At 41.3% G+C, this 22108-nt stretch overlaps 1 protein-coding gene across 1 annotated transcript in view; it reads right to left on the reverse strand.

Moving 5' to 3' along the window:
- Positions 1-22108, reverse strand: part of CCDC6 (coiled-coil domain containing 6) — a 133704-nt gene that overhangs the window by 56575 nt on the left and 55021 nt on the right. Inside the window, exon 2 of the mRNA XM_012934496.2 lies at positions 16281-16430. Coding sequence (XP_012789950.2) covers positions 16281-16430 — 150 coding nt within the window. The remainder of the gene's footprint in view (positions 1-16280; positions 16431-22108) is intronic.

Raw genomic sequence — 22108 nt, forward strand, 5'->3', positions numbered from 1 at the left:
CAAACTATGACCACTCATAGATCTAAAAGAAAATGTTCAGCAATTCTTTGAAGAATCTGAGGACATAGTTTGAGACACTACACACAAAGGGTTTGGTGTGGCTAGTCGTTATTTGGTGCTATAAGGATTAGAGGTACAGGTGCAGATGCTACTATTATGTGGCCACACTCAAATAGCAAATGAGCTACCTGAGATGCTAATTCTGAGCAAGTGTGTATTGATTTAAATTACCTACAAAACAACATAAAAAATAAATCCTAAAAAAAAATATGTAGCTTCTCCTCAAGAACGATTTGAGAGCCAAATTTGAGAAAAACTGTCCTAAGGGGTTTTCCTCTCTTCCTACCACCCCCCAAGTTTCCCAAAACTTAAATATTCCTTATCATGAAGCAGAATTGCAAGATTAACTAAGGTTGCAGAATTGCAACCTTCTACATGCTCTAGTATGAATACGTAGTTATTTTTGTTATAAAGAGAGCCCATGATTACTAGTGATTTTTGTTCAACTCTTCCATTCTCAAGATCTTAAGGAATGATGAGCAAAAAACATACTGATGTAAAGCTTTATTCATGTTTGCTCCCTATCTTTAGAAATAAGCACTTGCTATTGTCACTGAGGAAAAAAACAAAAAAGGGTTGCCTAGGTCTATGTCTGATCAAATCATCCCCAAGGAATCTTTAAAGGCCATTTATTTCTACTGACTTACATTTATTAAGTTTCATATCTCTATGAGTCTCTTTGGGTTTGTACAACATATTTGAAATTTCATTTTTTAAATACAAATTGGTAGCCTATGATAGTATTTTCTTCCTCTGGAAAATTACGTTTTCTTCTATGCTAAGCCTGGTATCTACCTTCATGTAAAACCAAAACATCACATTCTTTGGTTCACGCACATGATTTTTTTTTTTTTTAACTTTTTGGGTCACACCTGGCAATGCACAGGGGTTTCTCCTGGCTCTGCACTCAGGAATTACTCCTGGCTGTGCTCAGGGGACCATAATGGGATGCTGGGATTCGAACCCGGGTTGGCCGCATGCAAGGCAAACGGCCTACCCGCTGTGCTATCGGTCCAGCCCCATCACGCACGTGATTCAAAACTGGTTGATTCAATCCACCTGTGATTCCTCGTCTGTTTAATTCGAAGAGTCATTTGCTATTTCCCCACACATGACCAACTTCAGTTTCTCAGTGTCTTCTTTCCTTCCCCCCCCCCTTCCCTCTGTATATGCTGCTGAGATGTCTAAGGGTCATGCACACACTCAGTGGTGATGCATGAACGTTTGCCTGTGGGCTTGCTAAGGGTCATACACCAAATTTCCTGGCTTGCAGCTATGGCTGCAGAATTCAGCTGGGGACTAATGCACAGTTGCCTGAGATCACAAGCTTATAAGCTGTGGTGCTCACCAGGGTCGAGGCAGTGCACATACGTGCTCATGGACAGGGGGGTCCCACCCTAGCTCTGGTGATCATGTATGTTTGTTTTTGTATGGAGCTCCTGGGAGAAAGTGGAAGGGGAAGAGTGTCACACTTTTCATGTTACAGTGCTGAGACACACCTGACTACAGTATGGCCAGAAATTACTTGTGACATCAAGAATCCCACACAGCTAAGCCTCTGGGCAGAGAAGGCACGGCTGCCAGATGGGGCTTAGTGCATGTGGGCAGTGCAAGGGCCTCACCCTTGGGCCTCAAGGCCTGCCAGGCAGGCACCTAGTCGGGAAGCCATTTCCTGGCCTCTCAGCTGCTTAATGAATAACAAATGCCCTTAGAACAAGAGCTGCCTCAGAGGGACTGGGAGAAACAGCTCAAAGGGCTGCAACGCATACCCTCATGCACAGGCCCGCGTTCAATCCCTGCAGGACCCAAGCATAGACTCATCATGCTTCCACAACCTGCCAAGTATATCTGAACACTGCAGGCCCCCCACCTGTCAAAACGATGTGGGAGGAGGCACCCTGAGGTCTGAGGTCTCTCAATTCCCTCCCACTCCGATCTCAACCTAATATCTCTAACTTGTTCTTTAATGTTTTTAGATAAAAATGTTATAGTATATGTCTGTCTGGCTTTTATTCATCTTCAGTGAAGATGTGTCTGAATTCTCCATCTGTCATTTTCTAAAGGGGAAGGGACATACAACTTTTGCATGAGAAAAAAAAAATATCTAGACCCTTCCAGTAAAAAAAAAAAAAAGTAATATGAGTCTCATATCCTTCTCTCTCAGAAGGGAGCATAACATGACACCACAAATATGTCACCCGAACCCACACCAGGCTGTTTCACTGGGGTGCCCCAGAGTGGGGTGGGTGATACCCCTCCCTGCCCCAAGGGACCCCGCGCCAGCAGTTGAAACCTCCAGAACTCAACCGCCACCACACTCAAGGCCACTCTCCACACACCCGGGGAGTCTAACAAATAGACCTATTCCTGGATGGCACCGTCAAGAATGTAACACTTCATACCACACACCCTACCCATATTCCAAGAGTACCGCACCACATTTGATGGGGTTCAAAGTAGGAGGCAACCAATCTTAGAGGGAAATATTTTCTGTTTGTGTGTGTGTGTGTGTGTGTGTGTGTGTGTGTGTGTGTGTGTGTGTGTGTGTGTATCAATGTGTGGCCACCGGATTCTGCGCCAGGCTGTTTTCACTCGGGGCGCCCTAGAGTGGGGCAGGTGAGAGCCCTCCCCCTCCAAGGGACCCAGCCCCAGTAGCCAACCTCCACTACCCAACCGCTGCCACGCTCCAGGCTGCTTTGCAGCTGCACAACACATTATAAGACACTTCCGACCCATTTTCCAAAATTACCACACCAAATCTGATGGAGTTCAGATGGCAGGCAACAAATCATAGAGTAATATGTATATATACCTCTCAGAGAGCCCAGCAAGTTGCCAAGAGTATCCCGCCCGCTCGGGCAGAGCCTGACAAGCTACTCATGGTGTATTCGATATGCCAAAAACAGTAACGATAGGTCTCATTCCCCTGACCCTGAAAGAGCCTCCAATCGTTGGGAAAGACGAGTAAGGAGAGGCTGCTAAAATCTCAGGGCTGGGTGTAATAGAGATGTTACTGGTGCCTGCTCCAGTAAATTGATGAACAATGGGATGACAGTGATCGAGTGATATATATGCATGGACTGAAGCGATAGCACAGCGGGTAGGGTGTTTGCCTTGCATGAGGCCAGGTTTGATTCCTCTATCCCTCTCGGAGAGCCCAGCAGGCGACAGAGAGTATGCTGCCCACATGGCAGAGCTTGGCAAGCTACCCGCGGCATATTCGATATGCCAAAAACAGTAACAACAAATCTCACAATGGAGACGTTACTGGTGCCTGCTTGAGCAAATCGATGAGCAAAGGGATGACAGTGACAATGATTATATGCATATATATGTAGAAAAACTGTTATAATTTAAATTTATAATTTAAATTTAATACTTTGTATTAACTGGTGAGTAGTTTAAATTCCTTGGGATTACATACAGTAGATTAGAGAACCCAAATCATTCATACATTCTTTTAAAAATTTTATCCTTTTTCTTTTGTTTTGGGCCATACCTGGCTCCTACATGCAAAGTATGCCTTTTAGCCCTTTGGGCTGTTTTCTTGGCATGACCTCCCCCCATTCCTTCTTTTTTTTCCCCCCTTTTTTTTTTTCTCTGCTTCCTTCCTTTTCTTCCTTTCTTTTACAGTGCCAGGATCAAACCCAGGGCCTCACACATCGAAGACAAATTCTTTACGGCTGAGCTACATCCCCAGCCAGTCAAACATTCCCTTTTTCTGGAGGGGGGAGAAAGAGTATTTTAAGATCCACCCTGGCATGCTCAGAGGCTAATCCTGGCTCTGTGCTCAAGAGTGACCCCTCGTGGTGCACTGCTCACTTATACATTCTAATTTCGACCTTTTATACCTTAAGTTGAAGTCAAGTTCAGCTGCCTGAGGCCTCATTGGTATAAAAAATTAAAAACATTTCAAAGTAAATTCAATTAGTGAATGTGTACTTCCTGAATAGACTATCCTTCTAAATTTAATAGACTGAACATGATAATTTTACTAATGTTTCTTAAACTAGCAAAGAGCCTTAAAAATCCCAAAGAACATTAACAAGGTGCTGCATACACTTAAACTTTCTTTTCCTTAAAAAACATTTGTTTAAATGTGAGAACTGCAAGGTTTTCCATGACTTCCAGATTCCTAGAGTTGTTAAGTCTTTTACCAGTACTGCTAATAAGTGGTGCTATGGATATATGGTTTCATCCTGCAATACGATGTAGATGTATATGTACATGTGTGGGGAGGTGGACAGAGAACAGAGGAGACAGAAGATAAGAGTTCTGCTTTCTAGAAAACCTAATGAGGTTCAAAACAAAATAAAGCAAAACCAAGACACAGGGAATTGAAGGATAAAAAAAAGTCAAATAGCCTGCAGTCTTTACTTTAGATTTCAAGAACGTACAACTAAGTCCTATTCACTGGCACAAATATAAAGGTTTAGGAAGACAAGATTCTGTGTGACACCTAAAAAAAAAAAGGAGATTGTCATCCCTTTTCCACCTCACCTTGGCTCTCAAGGATAAATGGCAGTGTAAATCCAGTGCACTTGAGAATTTGGTTCTTAAACAGAATGGTGTATTTGACTTCAAGGACCCTTCCTGCTGTTACCAGTATTCTTTGCCAGTTTTGGGGAAGGAGCAGAACATTAAACTCAGAAGGAACCCCCAACATTTTAGTTATTCCAATAAAATTGTTCTGTACTAGCAAAATTCACAGAGCAAAAAGGTCACTCAGAATTTGAGTTAATAGCAAAAGAAATGAGAGGAAATAAAACAAAAGAAACAAAGAAATGCTTCCTACTACTCCAAATCATAAAACACAACCTTGGCCAGATTATCAATATGGGTTACATAGAATTTCTGTACTAAGCAACTTGTTTTGTTTGGGGACTATAGCTGGCAGTGCTTGGAGCCTATTCCTCATTACTGCTCAGAGGTCACTCTCGGCAGTTCTTGGGGAACCATAGCTGCATGGAAATCAAACCCAGGCCACCTGCAAGCAAAACTTGTGCTCAACCCCTTTTTTGTCTCTCTAGCACTGTGCTTGAACTTTATTTTTCCTAAGATTTCTGTGAGTTTAAGACTTTCTAGAAGATGATCATTTGATCTCTCCTTCATATCAGTCTTACCTCTTGATTTTCTCTCTCTCCCCCCACCTCCTTCCCGGTTTTCAATCTTTGGCCTGTTTCTTTCATTGATTTTAGATGAAGATGGGGAAATCAGATAAATCAGTGATGCCCACTTTAAAGAGGGTCCAGCTTCTGACAATAATTCTCAAATGAACACTTGAAGATGTTCTTGGCTTATAACATTTGAAACTAGCCACAAAAACCCTGCAGTCAAAATTAACTACCCCTGCTTTCACACTTCCATCAAGCTGTGCTTCTTCCTATCTTTTTTTAATTAATTTTTTATTGAGGAACCATGATTTGCAGTTATTCATAGTTGAGTTTCAGGCACAGTGTTCCAACAACAATCCCATCACCAGTGTCAACTTCCCTCCACAGGCACGTATTTCAGTGTGGTCTCATTCTTGTAGTGTCAGCTCTGTAGTTTGACTACATAACCACTTGTAAAAAAAATTAGAAGCTGGATCCATATCTCACACCTTACATTAGAAGTCTCCTCCTCCTCCTCTTCTTCCTTCTCTTCTTCCTCATTCTCATTCTCCTCTTCCTCCCTCCTCCTCTTCTTCCCCTCTTCTGTGTGTGTTGGGTGGAAGGGGGCAATGAACGACTGTCATGCCCGGTGATATTCAGGGGTTACTCCTGGCCCTGCACTCAGGAATTACTCCTGGTAATGCTCAGGGATCATATAGGGTTCCAGGGATCAAACCCAGGACAACCACATGCTAGGCAAATGCCCTACCCTCTGTACCCTTGAAGGTATTTCCAATGATATGATTCCATTGCCAGCTAGCTTGGCAAGCTACCAAGAGTTTTCCTGCCCACAAGGAAGAGCCTGGCAAGTTCCCCGTGGCATATTGATATGCCAAATACAGTAACAATGATGGGTTTCATTCTCCTGACCCTGAAAGAGCCTCTAATGTGGCACCATTGGAAAGGACGAGTAAAGAGAGGCTGCTAAAATCTCAGAGCTAGGACAAATGGAGACGTTACTGGACCCGCTCATGCAAATTGAGGATCAACGGGATGATAGTGATATATATCATATAATATATTGTATATTATATTATATATCATCTATTATATATTTTATATATATATAAAAGCATTCAAGGCTCAACTTTTAACGACATGTTAGTGATCTCTTATAGAAGGGCTTAATGGCCCTTGGGTGAAATACAACAATCTTCATACTCTTTTTTTTTTAGTTTCATTTTTTTTAATTTATTTTTTAATTAGTGAATCACCATGAGGGTACAGTTACAGATTTATACATTTTTGTGCTCATGTTTCCCTCATACAAAGTTCAAGAACCCATCCCTTCACCAGTGCCCATTCTCCGCCACCAGTAAACCCAGCATCCCTGCCAACCACCCCCCATCCCATCTCCCCCCACCCCACCCTGCCACTGTGGCAGGGTATTCCTTTATTCCTTTCCTTTTTGTTCTCTCTCTCTCTAATTAGGTGTTGTGGTTTGCAATAAAGGTGTTGAGTGCCCATTGTGTTCAGTCTCTAGTCTACATTCAGCAGGCATCACCCCCCCACCTCCAGTGGCCTCCAACCACATTTTACTTAATGTTCCCTTCTCTGAGTTGCCCTCTCCCCAGAATGTGAGGTCAGCTTCCAAGCCATGGAGTCAACCTCCTGGTACTTATTTCTACTATTCTTGGGTGTTAGTCTCCTACTTTGTTATTCTATATTCCATAGATGCATACTCTTTCCTCTTAAAGAAACTTTTTTGTAGCATTTTCAGTGGTTTTTCATAACAAACAATACAAAATATATTATTTCGGTTCTGCCTTGGGGAAGGGGTTGGGGTTTGGGATAGAAATCTGAAATATGATGGTGGGAAGGTGGAATGGTTGTGGGATTGGTGTTTGAAAATTAAATGTAATCAAATATTGTGAACTAATTCATAAAATAAATTTAAAAAAAATTTAACAATAATAATGTTATCTCCTTGTCAGCACTCTTAACCCCAAGGACAGACCTTTACTGCTGAGCAGATACTACAGATAGTCATACCTTAGAGACATTCTGATTTTCTTAAGATTTCAATAGCAGGAGGCCCTTTAAAGCACTAACACATTTCTACCTGGTCAGCAGGAAGATTTAAAAAAAATCTCCACCAGTATGATAAAACAATCCCTTCAGTATCTGGAGTCAGACTCTGCATAGGAAATCTATTCTGTAAGAATGAGCAGTTTCTTCCTCTGAGGAATGAAGTGTTTAGCCCATAGAATCCATTCATTCTAAGCTGAGATACTGTAGATTAAAATTAAAAGCCTCAGCTTTCTCAGATGGCTCATGAATAAAGGGGCGGGGGAGGAATATAAAACAGCAGCAAGGGGCTGGAGTGATAGCACAGCGGGTAGGGCGTTTGCCTTGCACGCGGCTGACCCAGGTTCGAATCCCAGCATCCCATATGGTTCCCTGAGCACCTCCAGGGGTAATTCCTGAGTGCATGAGCCAGGAGTGACCCCTGTGCATCGCCGGGTGTAACCCAAAAAGCAATAAATAAATAAATAAATAAATAATTGTAAAAAAAACAGCAGCAAGCTATAGCTCTGCATTTTAAGGTAATTACTGACCAGTCCCACTGCAAACTACTTTGAAAATGAAAAAGAACCTACCCAAGAAATGAAAACATTGCAGTTTTTTACTACAAGATATTTAAACCTTTCAGAATGTGTTTCCATGAATAACTATGTTAGGTTCACCTACAACGGAGAAAAGTATAACCAAGCTTTACTGTTTCAACTAGAAATAATGCCTACCTCTACTCTAGTGAATAAAGCAGCCTCTTCTTTCAATTTCATTTCATTTTTACTTGCACTTTTATTTTACCTTTAATTTCTTTCTACCTGCATTTTTGCACATTTTGTCAAGGAAATCGGCGTGGGATGCTTTTAATTAACTCTTAAGCTTTCGGGAATATATCAAATCTAGCCTTAATGTCAACACATACACACAATTTTAAAGGAACTGTGTCAACTTATTGTATTTTCTAATCATAATGCAAATTATGTTGGACTGAGAGATTTTTGGCATGCCACTAAGAGGAAAATTCTGGCTTATAATGTGGCCTTTGGTGACTGCAGCATTTAAAATGCATTAGAAACATCCCAGGAGCTCTTTGCAGATGTACTGTGAATATGGTGTCTAAGTGCCCTGTTCCATGAAAAGAAACAAAGAACAGACAAAGCTAAGGTTCAGATAATTCAGAGTGAAAAACAGAATTTTAAAAGTCTGCCTCAACTGTTTTGTAGGCTATTTAATTAAAGCCAAAAAAAAATTGACCAGCATTATAGCCCTGAAAACACTGAAAGCCAAAAGGGTCAGTAGTTAAGCTATTTTATTTATTGGGGGGGCTCCTAAGCAGTGCTCAGGAGATCCAGAGACCCCATGGGCAGTTCTCTAAGCAGCCAGGGAGTTCAATGAAAGGGCCTGATGCTGCTAAGTGTCAGGGATAAAAAGGCCTGATGGTACTGCACCCGACGATGCACGGGGTGCCATGCAGTGCCAGCATTCAAACCTGGGTTGGATAATAATTTCTTTCATGCCTAGTATGTGCCCAACCCACTGCACTATCTCCCAGCCCCTGGTTTAGCCATTTTAATGATAAAGTAAAATGATGTAGTTCAGGGTCTCTTTTTCCTAGCCTTTGGGAGGATCGAGTTTCCACCTGAGTGAACACAATGGCAGTCTTAAGCCCTGGTGCCACTGACATTAATGAAACAGAACTGCAGACACATCTTCCATGAAAATTTATTTTGCTGCCTGCAAAATGAAATTACTTCATTACCATATTAGTGACTTGGGTAACAACTTGTTTGTGTGCACGTGCATGCGTGTGTGTGTATGTGTAAGCTCGTGCAAGGTGGGGGCAGGATGTGATGAAAGGTGGGGAGGGAGCTTCAGATTCTGATGCTATGCTTAAGAATGGAGCTGCAGGTCGGACTCACTGCTAATGTGTGCAGACATGCCTGCTACTTAGAGAGTCAACCTTTCTCGGGCTGGCTAAGCTTATCCTCCTGGGGTGAGGGCAGGGGCATTAAAATGGTATTTAAAAACTTCCATACTTGAGGGAAGAGAGAAAAGGTAAATCCTTGATGAATAGACAGATTTGAGGACATAGAAATTCTTCCTTCCAGTGCCAACAGATATGAAAAAATAATATGACTGCACGATATCCTTCCAAACAGCTATTCTATAAATCACTTGATAGCAGTTTAAGGACAGATTTTTGCCCACAACTTCCTTCCTCTTCTCTTTATATCATCTTTCCATAGGATATTAAGGAACTTTAGCTACTTTCATTCCGGGAGACTACTAACCTCAGAAATCAAATCAATGAAATTAAAAAAAAAAAAAAAAAACTAAGTCATGCCACTTAACAAAAAGCCAAGAAAAATGTTTAGTCTTCAGTATTTTCAATTAGCAATAAAAATGTGCCCCAATGAGAAGAGCATGGACTGGAGCGATAGCACAGCGGGTAGGGCATTAATCTTGCACACGGTCGACTAGGGTTTGATTCCTCCATCCCTCTCGGAGAGCCCAGCAAGCTACCGAGAGTATCTCGCCCGCACGGCAGAGCCTGGCAAGCTACCGTGGTGTTATTTGATATGCCAAAAACAGTAACAAGTCTCACAACGGAAACATTACTGGTGCCTGTTCCAGCAAATCGATGAACAATAGGATGACAGTGCTACAGTGCTAATTTCTACTATAGCTACAGTATGATTATTTTCTTAAGACAAGATCCAATTTCAGAAGTTAAATCAAGGAGCCAAAGCAACAGCACAGAGATTACTTAGGGTTTGCCTTGCACATGGTCGGTCCAGGTTTGATCACTGGTATCCTATATAGAATCCTGTGCCCTACAAGAGTAAGCCCTGAGAAACACCATCCGGGGTTTTCCCCACCCCACCCCCCCAAAAAAGTGAATTGGGGCTGGAGCAATAGCACAGCAGGTAGGGCATTTGCCTTGCACACAGCCAACCTGGGTTCAATTCCCAGCATCCCATATGGTCTCCTGAGCACCGCCAGGAGTAATTTCTGAATGTAAACCCAGGAGCAAACCCTGAGCATCACCAGGTGTAACCCAAAAAAAAGCAAAAAATAAAACAAAACAGTGAATCAAAAGGCAGCACAACAAGCCAATTGAAAGCTGGATTAAATTGAAAACATTCAGAGATATATGTAAAACTCAGTACATTTTTATTCCAGTCCTACTCCATGGGTTAAAGACTCATTACCTGTGGCAGAGGTATGGTTGAAAAGAATGAAGGCAATAATTGAGCAGGCCTGCCCAAAGAGCAGAGAAGTGAACTGAAAGCTTTAGGCTTTCAAAAAAAGCAAGAAAATCCACCATCACTAAAGCCATTCTTCTCATTAATGACTCTTGATTGGTATTAGTGATTGGTGGTTGACAGTTAACCAGAAGACTTAGGAATTAAAAAAGAAAAAAACTGTATAGTACTAAAGGCCAATGGCGTGGACCTCATCGAGATGGACAAGGCAGTTAAGCTCATCAAAGAACATGGGGATTATGCTAGTTTATAAGATGTGGGATCTGGAATCTTCTCTCACCCACAAATGACCCGCAGTGGGTCTCCCATGCATAGAGCCTGTTCCAAGCAGAATCAACCACAACACGCAGGTTTTCCGAGTCAGTGGGCCACAGAGTTAGCTCAAGGGTGAGCACAGATTGCAGAGGGGCGGCCTGGATGTGATTCCCACAGAGCCTCCGCGCAGCCTGCTGAGAGCAGCCCTGGAGCGTCACAATGTGTCAGCACAGAGCGAGGTTTCAAAAGGCGCAGACTGAATAGGCAAGGCATCCAAATTTTTAATTTTCCTTCTTTGGGGAAATAAGGTCTTTTGTAACTGTTAAGTAATGGCTTTTGTTTTTACAAAATGAGAAGCTGAGATGCTAATATTTGAGACTTAATATTGAGGCTTTTTTCCTCCCTTGAAGTACAAGTAACATATCCAAGTCTGATGAGTTTGCACACATCCGAAATATTTAATTATATGTTATGATTAAACTCAACCTCTCTACAAGGCAAACCAAGAAGAATTTAGTTCAGAAGCCTTGACAAAAGATCTAGCAGATTTTTTGGTGTGGGGAGGATGCGGGAGTGTTTTTTGGGGGGCCATACCTGGCAATGCTCAACGCTTACTCCTGGAAGGACTTATGTGGTGCCAGGGACTGAATCCACGTCTGCTGCATGCAAGGCAAGCAACCTAGTCACTTTATGGCTGTGAGCCCCTAGCAGATCCTTTTAAAAGTAAAGTCTCCCAGAGTCTCCCAGCTCTGGGACCATAAGGATGCAGATTATTCAGAGAAGAGTTTTCAGAGGATGAAGATGTGATTTTTAAAATCTATTAATTGAATATACATGTATGTACGTATCTATTTATATCTACAGACATGTCTGGGCAAGACACAAAGTCTCTCCCCCCTCCCTCCCTCTCTCTCTCCCTGCTTACACTTTTTAAGGTATTAGATACCAGCTCTGTGGACCAGCCCCTTCATAGCAATAATCTCATTTTGTTCTCAAAACCAAAGAATTCCTTTGAAATGCACATAAAAGCATTGTCTGATCACTATCTAAGACTCAGACAACAAACAAAGCATGGGGATAAAAACAAAATTATCCTATAAATAGCCTTTCAGCTGACTTTGAAAACAAACATTCTAGCAATTTTTATTACTATGTTTTGCATTGCTATGGACTGACAGCCCCAGAGCTTCACACTTGGGAGTGGCCTTCAGCTGACAAACACTGACACTTTCTTTGTAAACAGGTAAAGTCACTCATCTATCACTGACCTCTGCTGCACAGATTCTCTTAGCAGGATCATCCTAACCAGATGCCATCTAGAAGCAAACATCCTAGAGAGTCTTACTACAGTAATTACACACTTGGAAAAGTCTACTGGTACCAATTACCCTGAAAGATTTTCCAGATGGAGATCAATTCTTCCACGCTGGGTGGCAGTTTTCAAATGTGAGCCTCCAACAACAGACTGGCAGGAACCCTTAAAGAAATAGCAGGTCCTTAAACAGCACAGTTCTGTTCGAAACCATTTTACGACAGCATGGATAAGAGGGAAGAACAATCCTGGGTGACAATGAGAATGAAGCTACATGATTTAAAATCCTGCATTTTTCATTATATATCTTTCAAAACTTCCACAAGAACTTATCAAGGATGGTAAGTGAAGGCTTAATGCCGGAAGCCTGACGATGAGTACCCTAAGCTATCAGCTCTTCTTCACAGCTACAGAAAATCTCCAAAGTGCTAAAATAGAGGAGGCTCCTTAGACTACTCACAAGATGGCCTGTTGTGATTCCTGACACCTGTGGCGAACCTGTTGTGCCACAGCCTCTACAGTTCCAGAACTGAACAGACTTCAACCATAAACTACCTGCCTTTTGGTTCCTTCAAAACTGAGGGTGGGGGCTGGAGTGATAGCACAGCGGGTAGGGCATTTGCCTTGCATGTGGCCAACCCGGGTTCGATTCCCAGCATCCCATATGGTCCCCTGAGCACCACCAGGGGTAATTCCTGAGTGCAGAGCCAGGAGTGACCCCTGTGCATCGCCGGGTGTGACCCAAAAAGAAAAAAGAAAAAAAAAAAAAAACTAAGGGTGGGAAGAGGGTTCCAAAGCCTTGCAAGCTCCAGACCTGCAGTCTTATTCCCAGCAGCACATGCCACCTGAATCCCTACCCCTAGGCATGACTCTGGTGGCCCCCAGTGCCTCAGCAGCACCGCAGCACCCTGCACCCAAACTTCAGACCCACTCAGCCCCAGTTAAGGGCCTCCAGGAAAGGCTCCTGGGCCTGCTGAGTAATGCATGGAAACTGAGCCCACCTCCTGCTCTCCCAGCATCCACTCTCCCAGTGTTTTGGGACACCCCCCAAAACAAATCTGAATGAATGAGGAAAAATGGGAAATTAACTGCTGCATGGCTATAGAGCTTCAGCTTGAAAAGTTCTGGAGGTGAATTATGCATTCAGAAATGAAAAAGTTGGTATTATATACAATTTACCACACGTAAAAAACCACAAAATCCTAAGAGCCAAGCTCACATGAATAAAATAGTTTCTTGGATACAGGCTAACCACCACTCTGTCCTGAGTCTTTAAAAATCACTAACGAGTTCAGACACATCCAGATCTCCCCAAACAATCTCTTCATATCTCTTTCTCCATACAATTTCCTACTGAGTGCAGGCAGTCATGAGACTCAGTCATACAAAGCCTAGTGCTACACATTATACACATGATTTTCTTACCTTGGGTAAGAACTGTTTTGTTCACTTTATACATTACTGAGTTTCTTTAACAAAATCTACTTCCCAGGGGTTGGAGCAATAGCACAGCGGGTAGGGCATTTGCCTTGCACATGGCTGACCCGGGTTCGATTCCCAGCATCCATATGGTCCCCCGAGCACCGCCAGGAGTGATTCCTGAGTGCAGAGCTAGGAGTAACCTCTGGGCATTGCTGAGTGTGGCTTAAAGAGCAGAAAAAAAAAATCTACTTTCCATAAAAAGGATATTTTTAATATGTGAGAAATGTTTTCTTCTGAGCAAGCAGAACTGTGTTTTTAAATACAAGAATTACCAAATATAGCAATTATTTCTCCAGGTTTTCACTTATTTATCGGATGCTCAGAGATTAAAATTTCTAAATGTTCTTATGTCAAGTGTACTGTAACTAGCTTCCTTTTCTGTAGCACATGGCTCTGATGTTTTTATACTCAGTTGGTATTTATGTTATGAGACAGCAATGTCTTTGGAGAGTAGGTAGGGTACAACAGAAAATGAAACGCTGATTAATAACTATACACTGCAGAACATTCATAGTAAAGGTAAAGTCTAAACAGAAAAGGAGTATAGCCTCATTAGGCTTTGATTGCTTTATAACATACTTCGACCAAACATCTAAGACTCTATATACTGACCACCAAGTCGTCAGGAAAAAAGGTTTCTTTCTCTGTAAAACTAGGGCAGAAAGGTCAGAGAGAGAGCTCAATGGACTTAAAAACATTATGCATGTATGCATACTGTATGCATGTAAGAGACTTGGGTCAATCCCTGGCATCGCATGATCCCCTGAATACCACCAGCCACAACCTTCCCCCAGCAAAGAGCTGGGAGCAGCTCCTGAACACCACTGTGGCCCAAAAGTTCTTTTACAAAAACAAACAAATAAAAAGGGCTGGAAATATACTAGAACAGATAAGGGTGTTTTCCTTATACGCAGCCAAGCCAGATTTGATCCCCAGCACTCTCTATGGTCCCCCAGCCCCCTAGGTACAGAGCCAGAAGTAAGCCTTAAGCACAGCCAGGTGGCCTCCCACTTGATTATACACTTAAAAAAAAAAAAAGCAACATTATAATTGTATCCCTCTATTTCGAGAAGCGATATGCAGAATAAATCAACTAATATTTCCAAAGAGACAGTTAAAAGAAAAAAAATAACTCTTCTCCTTCATATTTTTCTCTAAGTTAGCTGCACACAAACAAAATGTTTCAGTGCAGAAATTTTGCCTGAAATCTCTTGCTTTATAATAAAATCTGGATACTTCTGTTTTTCAGGCTTCCAAAGCCATGATAAACAGTTGGCCCTTGGACAACAAAGATATGAACTGTGCCAGTCTACTTACTTGTGGATTTTCTCATATATAGAGAATTCATCACTGTCATCCCATTGCTCATTGATTTGTTCGAGCGGGCACCAGTAACGTCTCTCATTGAGAGACTTATTGTTACTGCTTTTGGCATATCCAATACGCACAGGTAGCTTGCCAGGCTCTGCCTCGCAGGCTCAATACTCTTGGTAGCTTGACGGCCTCTCCGAGAGGGGCGGAGGAATTGAACTCGGGTCGGCCGCATGAAAGGCGAAAGCCCAACCGCTGTGCTATCGCTCTAGCCCAGAGAATTCATAGTAACATAAATATAGAATAGTATAGTGTATGTATCATCTCGTGATATTCACAGTAACATTTTCTTTTCTCTAACTCACTTTAAAATAAGAATACAGAATAAGGGGCAGATAGTATAGGGAGGAGGGCAGTTGCCTTGCATGAGGCCAACCCAGATTCAATTCTCATACCATTAGCAGTAATCCCTGAACAAAAAGTCAGGGGCAAGCCCTACATGCCTTCAGGTGTAGCCCATAACCCTGTCCACGAAAATAATAATAATACAGTATCAATAAATACAAAATATGCAATTAATCAACTGTTTAGTTGGAAGGAAATAAAGAAATTTAGGGAGTTTTAAAAAGTTTTTTAGTATTCTATTAACCTCACTAAAGTACATACTTCAAAAAGATGTCAGAGAATAGAAATACGAGGGGGCATTTCAAACTTCCACGGTCATTTAAGAACAAATGTAGCAATGTTCTCAGGATGATTTCATACCTGCTTCTATTCTGGAAGAGTTGTATTTAATAATAAAAATTCAACATCATGCTTCTTAATCTCTAGTTCCCCTAAAGAAATCTTACTTTTGTGTTTCACTTGCAAGTTTAGAGCTATGTTCTATCTGCTATTAGTAATTAACATTAAATATTGATAACAAAGTCTTGTATTTGCTCATATTATTTCCCCGTTTGAACATAGTTGATTGTATATAATTTTAACTATCACAGATGACTATTTTTTCCCCAAAATTAATACTTCATTTTATATTCTATGTTTTAGTGCAAAAGATATACTTCTGGATACCCTAAAATTTGATGTAATCATTACAGATTCAACATAAAAAAAAAATCTCAACATTTGGAATAACTCTTCAAATTTTCAAAACACTATCTACAGCATTTACTCCTATGCTAAAGTCCTGGCATCCTACCCCATTTTTTAAAATGCACAAGACATTAAATATCTTACTAGAGCAGATGAACTACAAATCCAGACATGAGTAACACAAGCAACCATTTTGATCTGGTATTTTTAGTTCCCAAAGAAGTTTAACTACAATCTCATCAAAAAATATTTCAAGCGAAGTACTCTATATACCAAAATTATTTTTTTTCCTGCAGAGATAAACAGAAAAGATAGAAGGTAGAAAAGATAACTTACCTGCATCAATTTTCTGGAGAGCTCATTAGTAAGGAACTCTTCTTCCTTCTCATAATTTACAGCAAGGGTTTCTTTCTCCTTCTGCAACGCCTGAATTTTCTTGAATAGAGTATTACTGATGAATTCTTCTTCCTGTTCTGCCCTGGCTTGCTGTTATAAAAAAAAAAAAAAGGTTAAGGAAACAGAAAAATCTGCTAATTAAAATACAGTTCTCATTTCTAGAGGGGATGCCCATTTTAATTAGTTTTTCCTCCCCTCCTGCACCAGAAGTAGCATGCAAGTTAGCACTCCAGGTTTCATACTTAAGCAAGTATCTTAAGCCACTGAGTCATTTTCTAGGCCCCTAGATTTTTATTTTCAATTCATCAAACACCTCAAGAACCATGTAACAGGAACTAGCAGCAAGCATAAAAGCAAATCTGGGGGGCTGGAGCAATAGCACATTGGGTAGGGCATTTGCCTTGCACAAGACCGAACCGGGTTCGATTCCCAGCATCCCTTATGGTCCCCCAAGCACTGCCAGGACTAATTCCTGAGTGCATGAGCCAGGAGTAACACCTGTGCATTGCTGGGTGTGACCCAAAAAGAAAAAGAAAAAAAAGAAGCAAATCTGACTGTTATTCCAATGAATCTCCCTGTACTATGTATGACGACCCTTTTTTTTTTAATTAATTATTTTTATTTGGGGGAAGATTTTTTTAATTTTTTTTTATTAGTGAATCACCCCAAGATAAAGTTACAGACGTACAAAGTTTCATGCTTGCATTTCAGTCATACAATGATCCAGTACCCATCCCTCCACCAGTGTCCATTTTCCACCACCAATGGTCCCAAAATCCCTCCCACCACCACTACCATGCCCCTTCACCCCACCCTGCCTCTGTGGCAGGGCATTCCCTTTTGCTCTCTCTCTCTTTTTGGGTGTTGTGGTTTGCTACAGAGGTATTAAGTAGGCATCATGTTCAGTCTTTAGACATTTTCAGCCTGTATCTCCTATCCCTAGTAGGCCCGCCTAGCACCCTTTGCTTGGTGATCCCCTCTCTATCAGAGCTGCTTCTTCACCTAGCATGTGAGGCCAGTTTCCAAGCTGTGGAGTAATCCTCCTGGTATACTGATCTCTATTCTTGGGTGTTAGTCTCCCATTCTGTTACTTCATATTCCACAAATGAGTGCAACCTTTCTATATCTGTTCCTCTCTGACTCATTTCACTTAATATGATATTTTCCATGTTGATCCACCTATATGTGAATTTCATGACTTCATCTTTTCTAACAGCTGCATAGTATTCCATTGTGTAGATGTACCAAAGTTTCTTTAACCAGTCATCTGTTCTCGGGCACTCTGGTTTTTTCCAGATTCTGGTTATTGTGAACAGTGCTGCAATGAACACAGGTGCAGATGTCACTTTTACTATATTTTTTTGCATCTCCGGGATATATTCCCAGAAGTGGTATTGCTGAGTCAAATGGGAGCTCAATTTCTAATTTTTTGAGAAGCAGTCGACCTTTTTAAAGCAATTTTGAAAATAAATTCAAAACTAAAATAATGTAAGTTTACAGAAGCAATACTTTGTCAACCTAAAGAACATAGAAAGATCCTTCTCCATTTGGTAGAAGGGGCCAATTCTGAGCAAGTTCATCAATTCATGAACATCATCCAGGCTAAAAAACATCTAGGCAACACTTCATTTGCCTGAACTAGAAAGCTTCAATTCATTTAAAAGTAACATTATGTCACATTTTCAGGATGTTACTTAGAGTTTGGACTTGTCATTTAAAAAGCTATAGATACTCATGAATGTGTCAGTTCTTTGAATGAAGAAAGCAAATACACCAAAAACAAAAAAAAAAGTTACTTAAATGTAAAAGAATCCATGAGGTGAAGGAGGTAACTGTGGATGAGTTTTTTTTTTTTTTTCATTCCTACTAGGAAACTTTTTGGAATTTGGGGAGTTTAGACCAAGGAGTGATATTACTACATTTTAAACACAGAAGAGGTACTGGCATAATTCAATGTATTTTTCTATGTTTTAAATCATCTCCTATGAAGCCATTTTCCTAGTTGTGACTTAGTGGAACAGATAAACCTAACAATCTATGAAGAAAATTAAACCTTTCAGAAAGGCAGTACGTGTCTCAAAGCACTTTTATTTACACCTGACACTTTCATGCATTACTCCCAAACAGTGTGCTCTGCGCGATCCACTAGGTCTTTGGAGAGAGTCTGATCTGCAGTGTGTCCTTTAGACCACAAGAGACACAGAGAGGAGACAGAAGGACACCTGCATGCGACCACTAACCATCTTTTATTCTGAAAGGCCCAACCACCACTCTCTTCTCTGGTGGCGGTATTTCTGTGCATTTTCACTAGACTCCCCAAGACCCACAACCTAATAAACATGGTTTCTAGGGAACCAATCAGTAGCCTAGAAAATGCTTCTCAACCTTCTATCCCCAACCTTGCTTCCCTCCAGTGCCAAACTCCTCCCACCAGCTTAATCTTGTGCCATGCAACCCCGCCCCTGACCTATGGAATTTTCACTAGTGGACCACTTTGGAAAATACACAAGGCCCATGGGGACCATATGGCCGCAGCTGAGAAATGCCTGGAGGTCCAGCGTTAATATGGCAGTCCTAAAGAGCTACTACAGAGAGCCCGGTGCAGCACTCAGAACAACAGAGCTGCATAAAAATGGAAACTTTGGGAGAAGGTCCAGCACTCAAGTACTTTCAGAAACCATTTGGAATAGGCCAAGTGAACGGAGCAAGAAAGAACACACACCACTCAGCTAACAAATTTCTATGATAGCTAAGAGCACCCAGTAAGCAGTCTCACACACTCAGTAATTCAAGAGCACTTCTCAGGGTCTTATTCTTTGCACTGATACTCAAGGGAATTGCTGAGAGTTGGTACTTCCCCATCACCCTTTCAATTAATCCCCACTTGTCTTCAACCTCTCATCACAAGCTAGAACAATAGGCAGGAATCCCAAATATGTACTTACGGCATATCTGATGCATATATTCAAAGCTACCTGCTTTTCTGGTTTTGACTGACAAAGTGCTTTATGATTTGAAATTTGGTTATTCTCAAAGTTATACAAACCTCCCACAGGAAGCTGTAGGAAGAAGAACTGTAATGCATTTGCTGGTCATTCTACACTTAGAATAAAAGGCTAGTGTAAATTAATTTCCTTATCAGTTCAGACTCAACTGCTACCCATTATCAGTCAATATCTTTGAAGACTGACAAATTTAATCACAAGCAGTAAAAGACCCAGCAGCTCAGCAAACCACCTTCCCAAACTCTGCACAGGGATCAAGAAGTGGAAAGCTGCAAGTGAGAGGCTGGGCCCTAATAGCTTCTTCATGAAGCTGCAGCTCCGTCTCCACCTACTGCCTCCCCACTACCACCTCCAGGGGCAAGAGATTTCAATGGAATATAAAAAACACTGAGAAAGGAGATGAGGGGCTGCTAGGGGCCTGGGAGACAGTGGAAGGATGGTGACCACGGAGACGGGCACTGGGACTGGCTGCTCTGGGATGATGAAAACGTTCTCAAATTAGACAGTGCTAACAGTTTACACAACCTTGTGAACACTCACAACCAGTGAACTTTTTCAAAGGTTGAATTTTATGACATGTGAACTATATCCCAACTAAGCCAGAGAACTGGTAATGAGCTGGGTCTCTAGTTCATAGAAAACCTGGTTTCCTTGGCAGTTCTTCCTGGGGAAAAGTAGCATAATCTTTTTAAAAGATTGAATCTGAAAAGGATGGGGGTGAGGGCCCGTCTAATCCCAACAATGCTTTCCAAAGTAACGGGCATGTCACTGAAAGAGGCAGAAGCAACAACAAACAAAATTATTCACCATTTTAGAACAGCAGGTTATTTCTAGGCAAAGCCCATTAATAGAAAATACCTTCTCAGGAGGTCTACTCTTGCCAGAGAACAAGAAGCTAAAGGTCTAAGAGGTTTGATCAGAGTCCTTCTCCACCCGAGTTTAGGACTTTCAGAAAAAAAAGATGGTCCTGAACTGTATAATCAGTCACCCTTTTTCCAAACAGGCACAGGTCATTTTAAGAATCAACAAGCAGGGTGGAGAGCTGGAGAGGAGGGAGAGAGTGTGGGAGTACCAGGCATTTCATCTCAGTCAATACACAAGTCTCCCAACAACTGGCAGGAGCACCGCCCACGCACCTGGCCAGGAGCTGCCGCTGAGTACCAAACAGAAAAAATTAACAAGTAAATGAAGAATACAAGATGTTATATTCAATACAGCCTCAGAGGGGTGAAAAAATTCTTTTCTTTAAATCAGAGGGGACCAGAGAGAGCACAGCGCTTAGGGCACTTGCCTTAAATATGACCAATCCAGGTTCGATCCCTAGCATCCCATATAGTCCTCTGAGCACTGCCAGGAGTAATTGCTCAGTGCAGAACCAGAAGTAACCCCTGAATATCACAACAAAAGAAGTGGCCCTACCCACAAAAAAAGGAAAAAGGAAAATCGGGGCCAGAAAGATAGAAGGTGCATCCTGGGTATGACAGAGTCCCCAGAGCACCTCCAGAAGTGACCCCTGAGCACAGAGCCAGGAGTAGCCCCCAATCACCTCTCGGTGTAGTCCGACCCCGCCCCCGCATAAAAAATTTTTTGAAAGATCAGATATCTGAAACCAACAGTTAATTATCTGAGTATGCACATTGCCCCTTCTAGAAAAGTAGCAAGCATCCTCTCTGACTTCTCCATGCTGATTATCTGACTACGGATAGTCACTGCAACTACAAACTTCATGCTACGTGCAGTACCATCTCCATCTTAGTCTCGGTCCTGACCTGGTATTGCTCTGACTCCAAAATAGTCCTTATGGAATAAATTAAATGCCATAAAGTATAGTACCATTCTTTTAAAAAGGAAAATTTTTTAGAAGGCGTATGTGTGTAAGTACAGTTTGCAGGGATGTTAACAAGGGTTGGACAGACACAAGAGAGGAGATGGGTTAGATTTTTTTCAAACTTCATCAATTTCATAAATTAATTTTATCCTTTTTTATCTGAAGTGCTTGAAAAATCTCAGCAGACCTAAACACATTCAAATCCAAAAAATAATGTTGTATTTCAAAAGCTAAATAAAGCAAGATTTAAGTGAACAACAACAAAAAACTCTTATGGAAGAAAGCTTCGTAGTGCTTCAGACACATTTATAGAGTTGACAACTGGAAAAAATCAGAGAAAAAAAATCAAAGAATCTATGATTATATTTTTATAATCAGTATGCATGCAGTGTTCTGTGTTTCAAAGTGAAATTAATATAACTTTATCCAATTACTAGTGTCTACTATTTTGCCCCTCATCTAGTAGTCATCTATGACTGTTAACATAAAAACTAGTATATAAAAACATCTCTTCACAATTCTGTTCCATCCTTCCAAAAGTACAACATAAAAAGGAAACAGATTAGGAGAATGGGGAAAATATACAGTCATCCTTAAAAAGTCCAAAAATTTCTAGCAAAAAATATGATTTTCTGCTGAGTCAATACATATTTAGGCAACCATATTTTAAGTGAATATAATTTTCTGCCAACAAGGAAAAATAATCAATCCTATCACTACACTACCAGGGCATGGATTTGATAGAAAATTCCCATGTGATTTTTTAGTGTTTGCTTTTTATCAGCAGTATTTTGAAGATCAAAGGTCTGTGTAGAGAAAAATTTCAAGCTCTCACAGGGAAGGAGAGATGGCTCAGAGGACTAAAATGCTGATTGATTCCCACACCAGAGACTTGGGTCCAATTTCCAAAAGAGAATGATTCCCCACCCCAGCAC

The sequence above is a fragment of the Sorex araneus genome, chromosome 5, assembly GCF_027595985.1.
Source record: "Sorex araneus isolate mSorAra2 chromosome 5, mSorAra2.pri, whole genome shotgun sequence".
Classification (NCBI taxonomy): domain Eukaryota; kingdom Metazoa; phylum Chordata; class Mammalia; order Eulipotyphla; family Soricidae; genus Sorex; species Sorex araneus.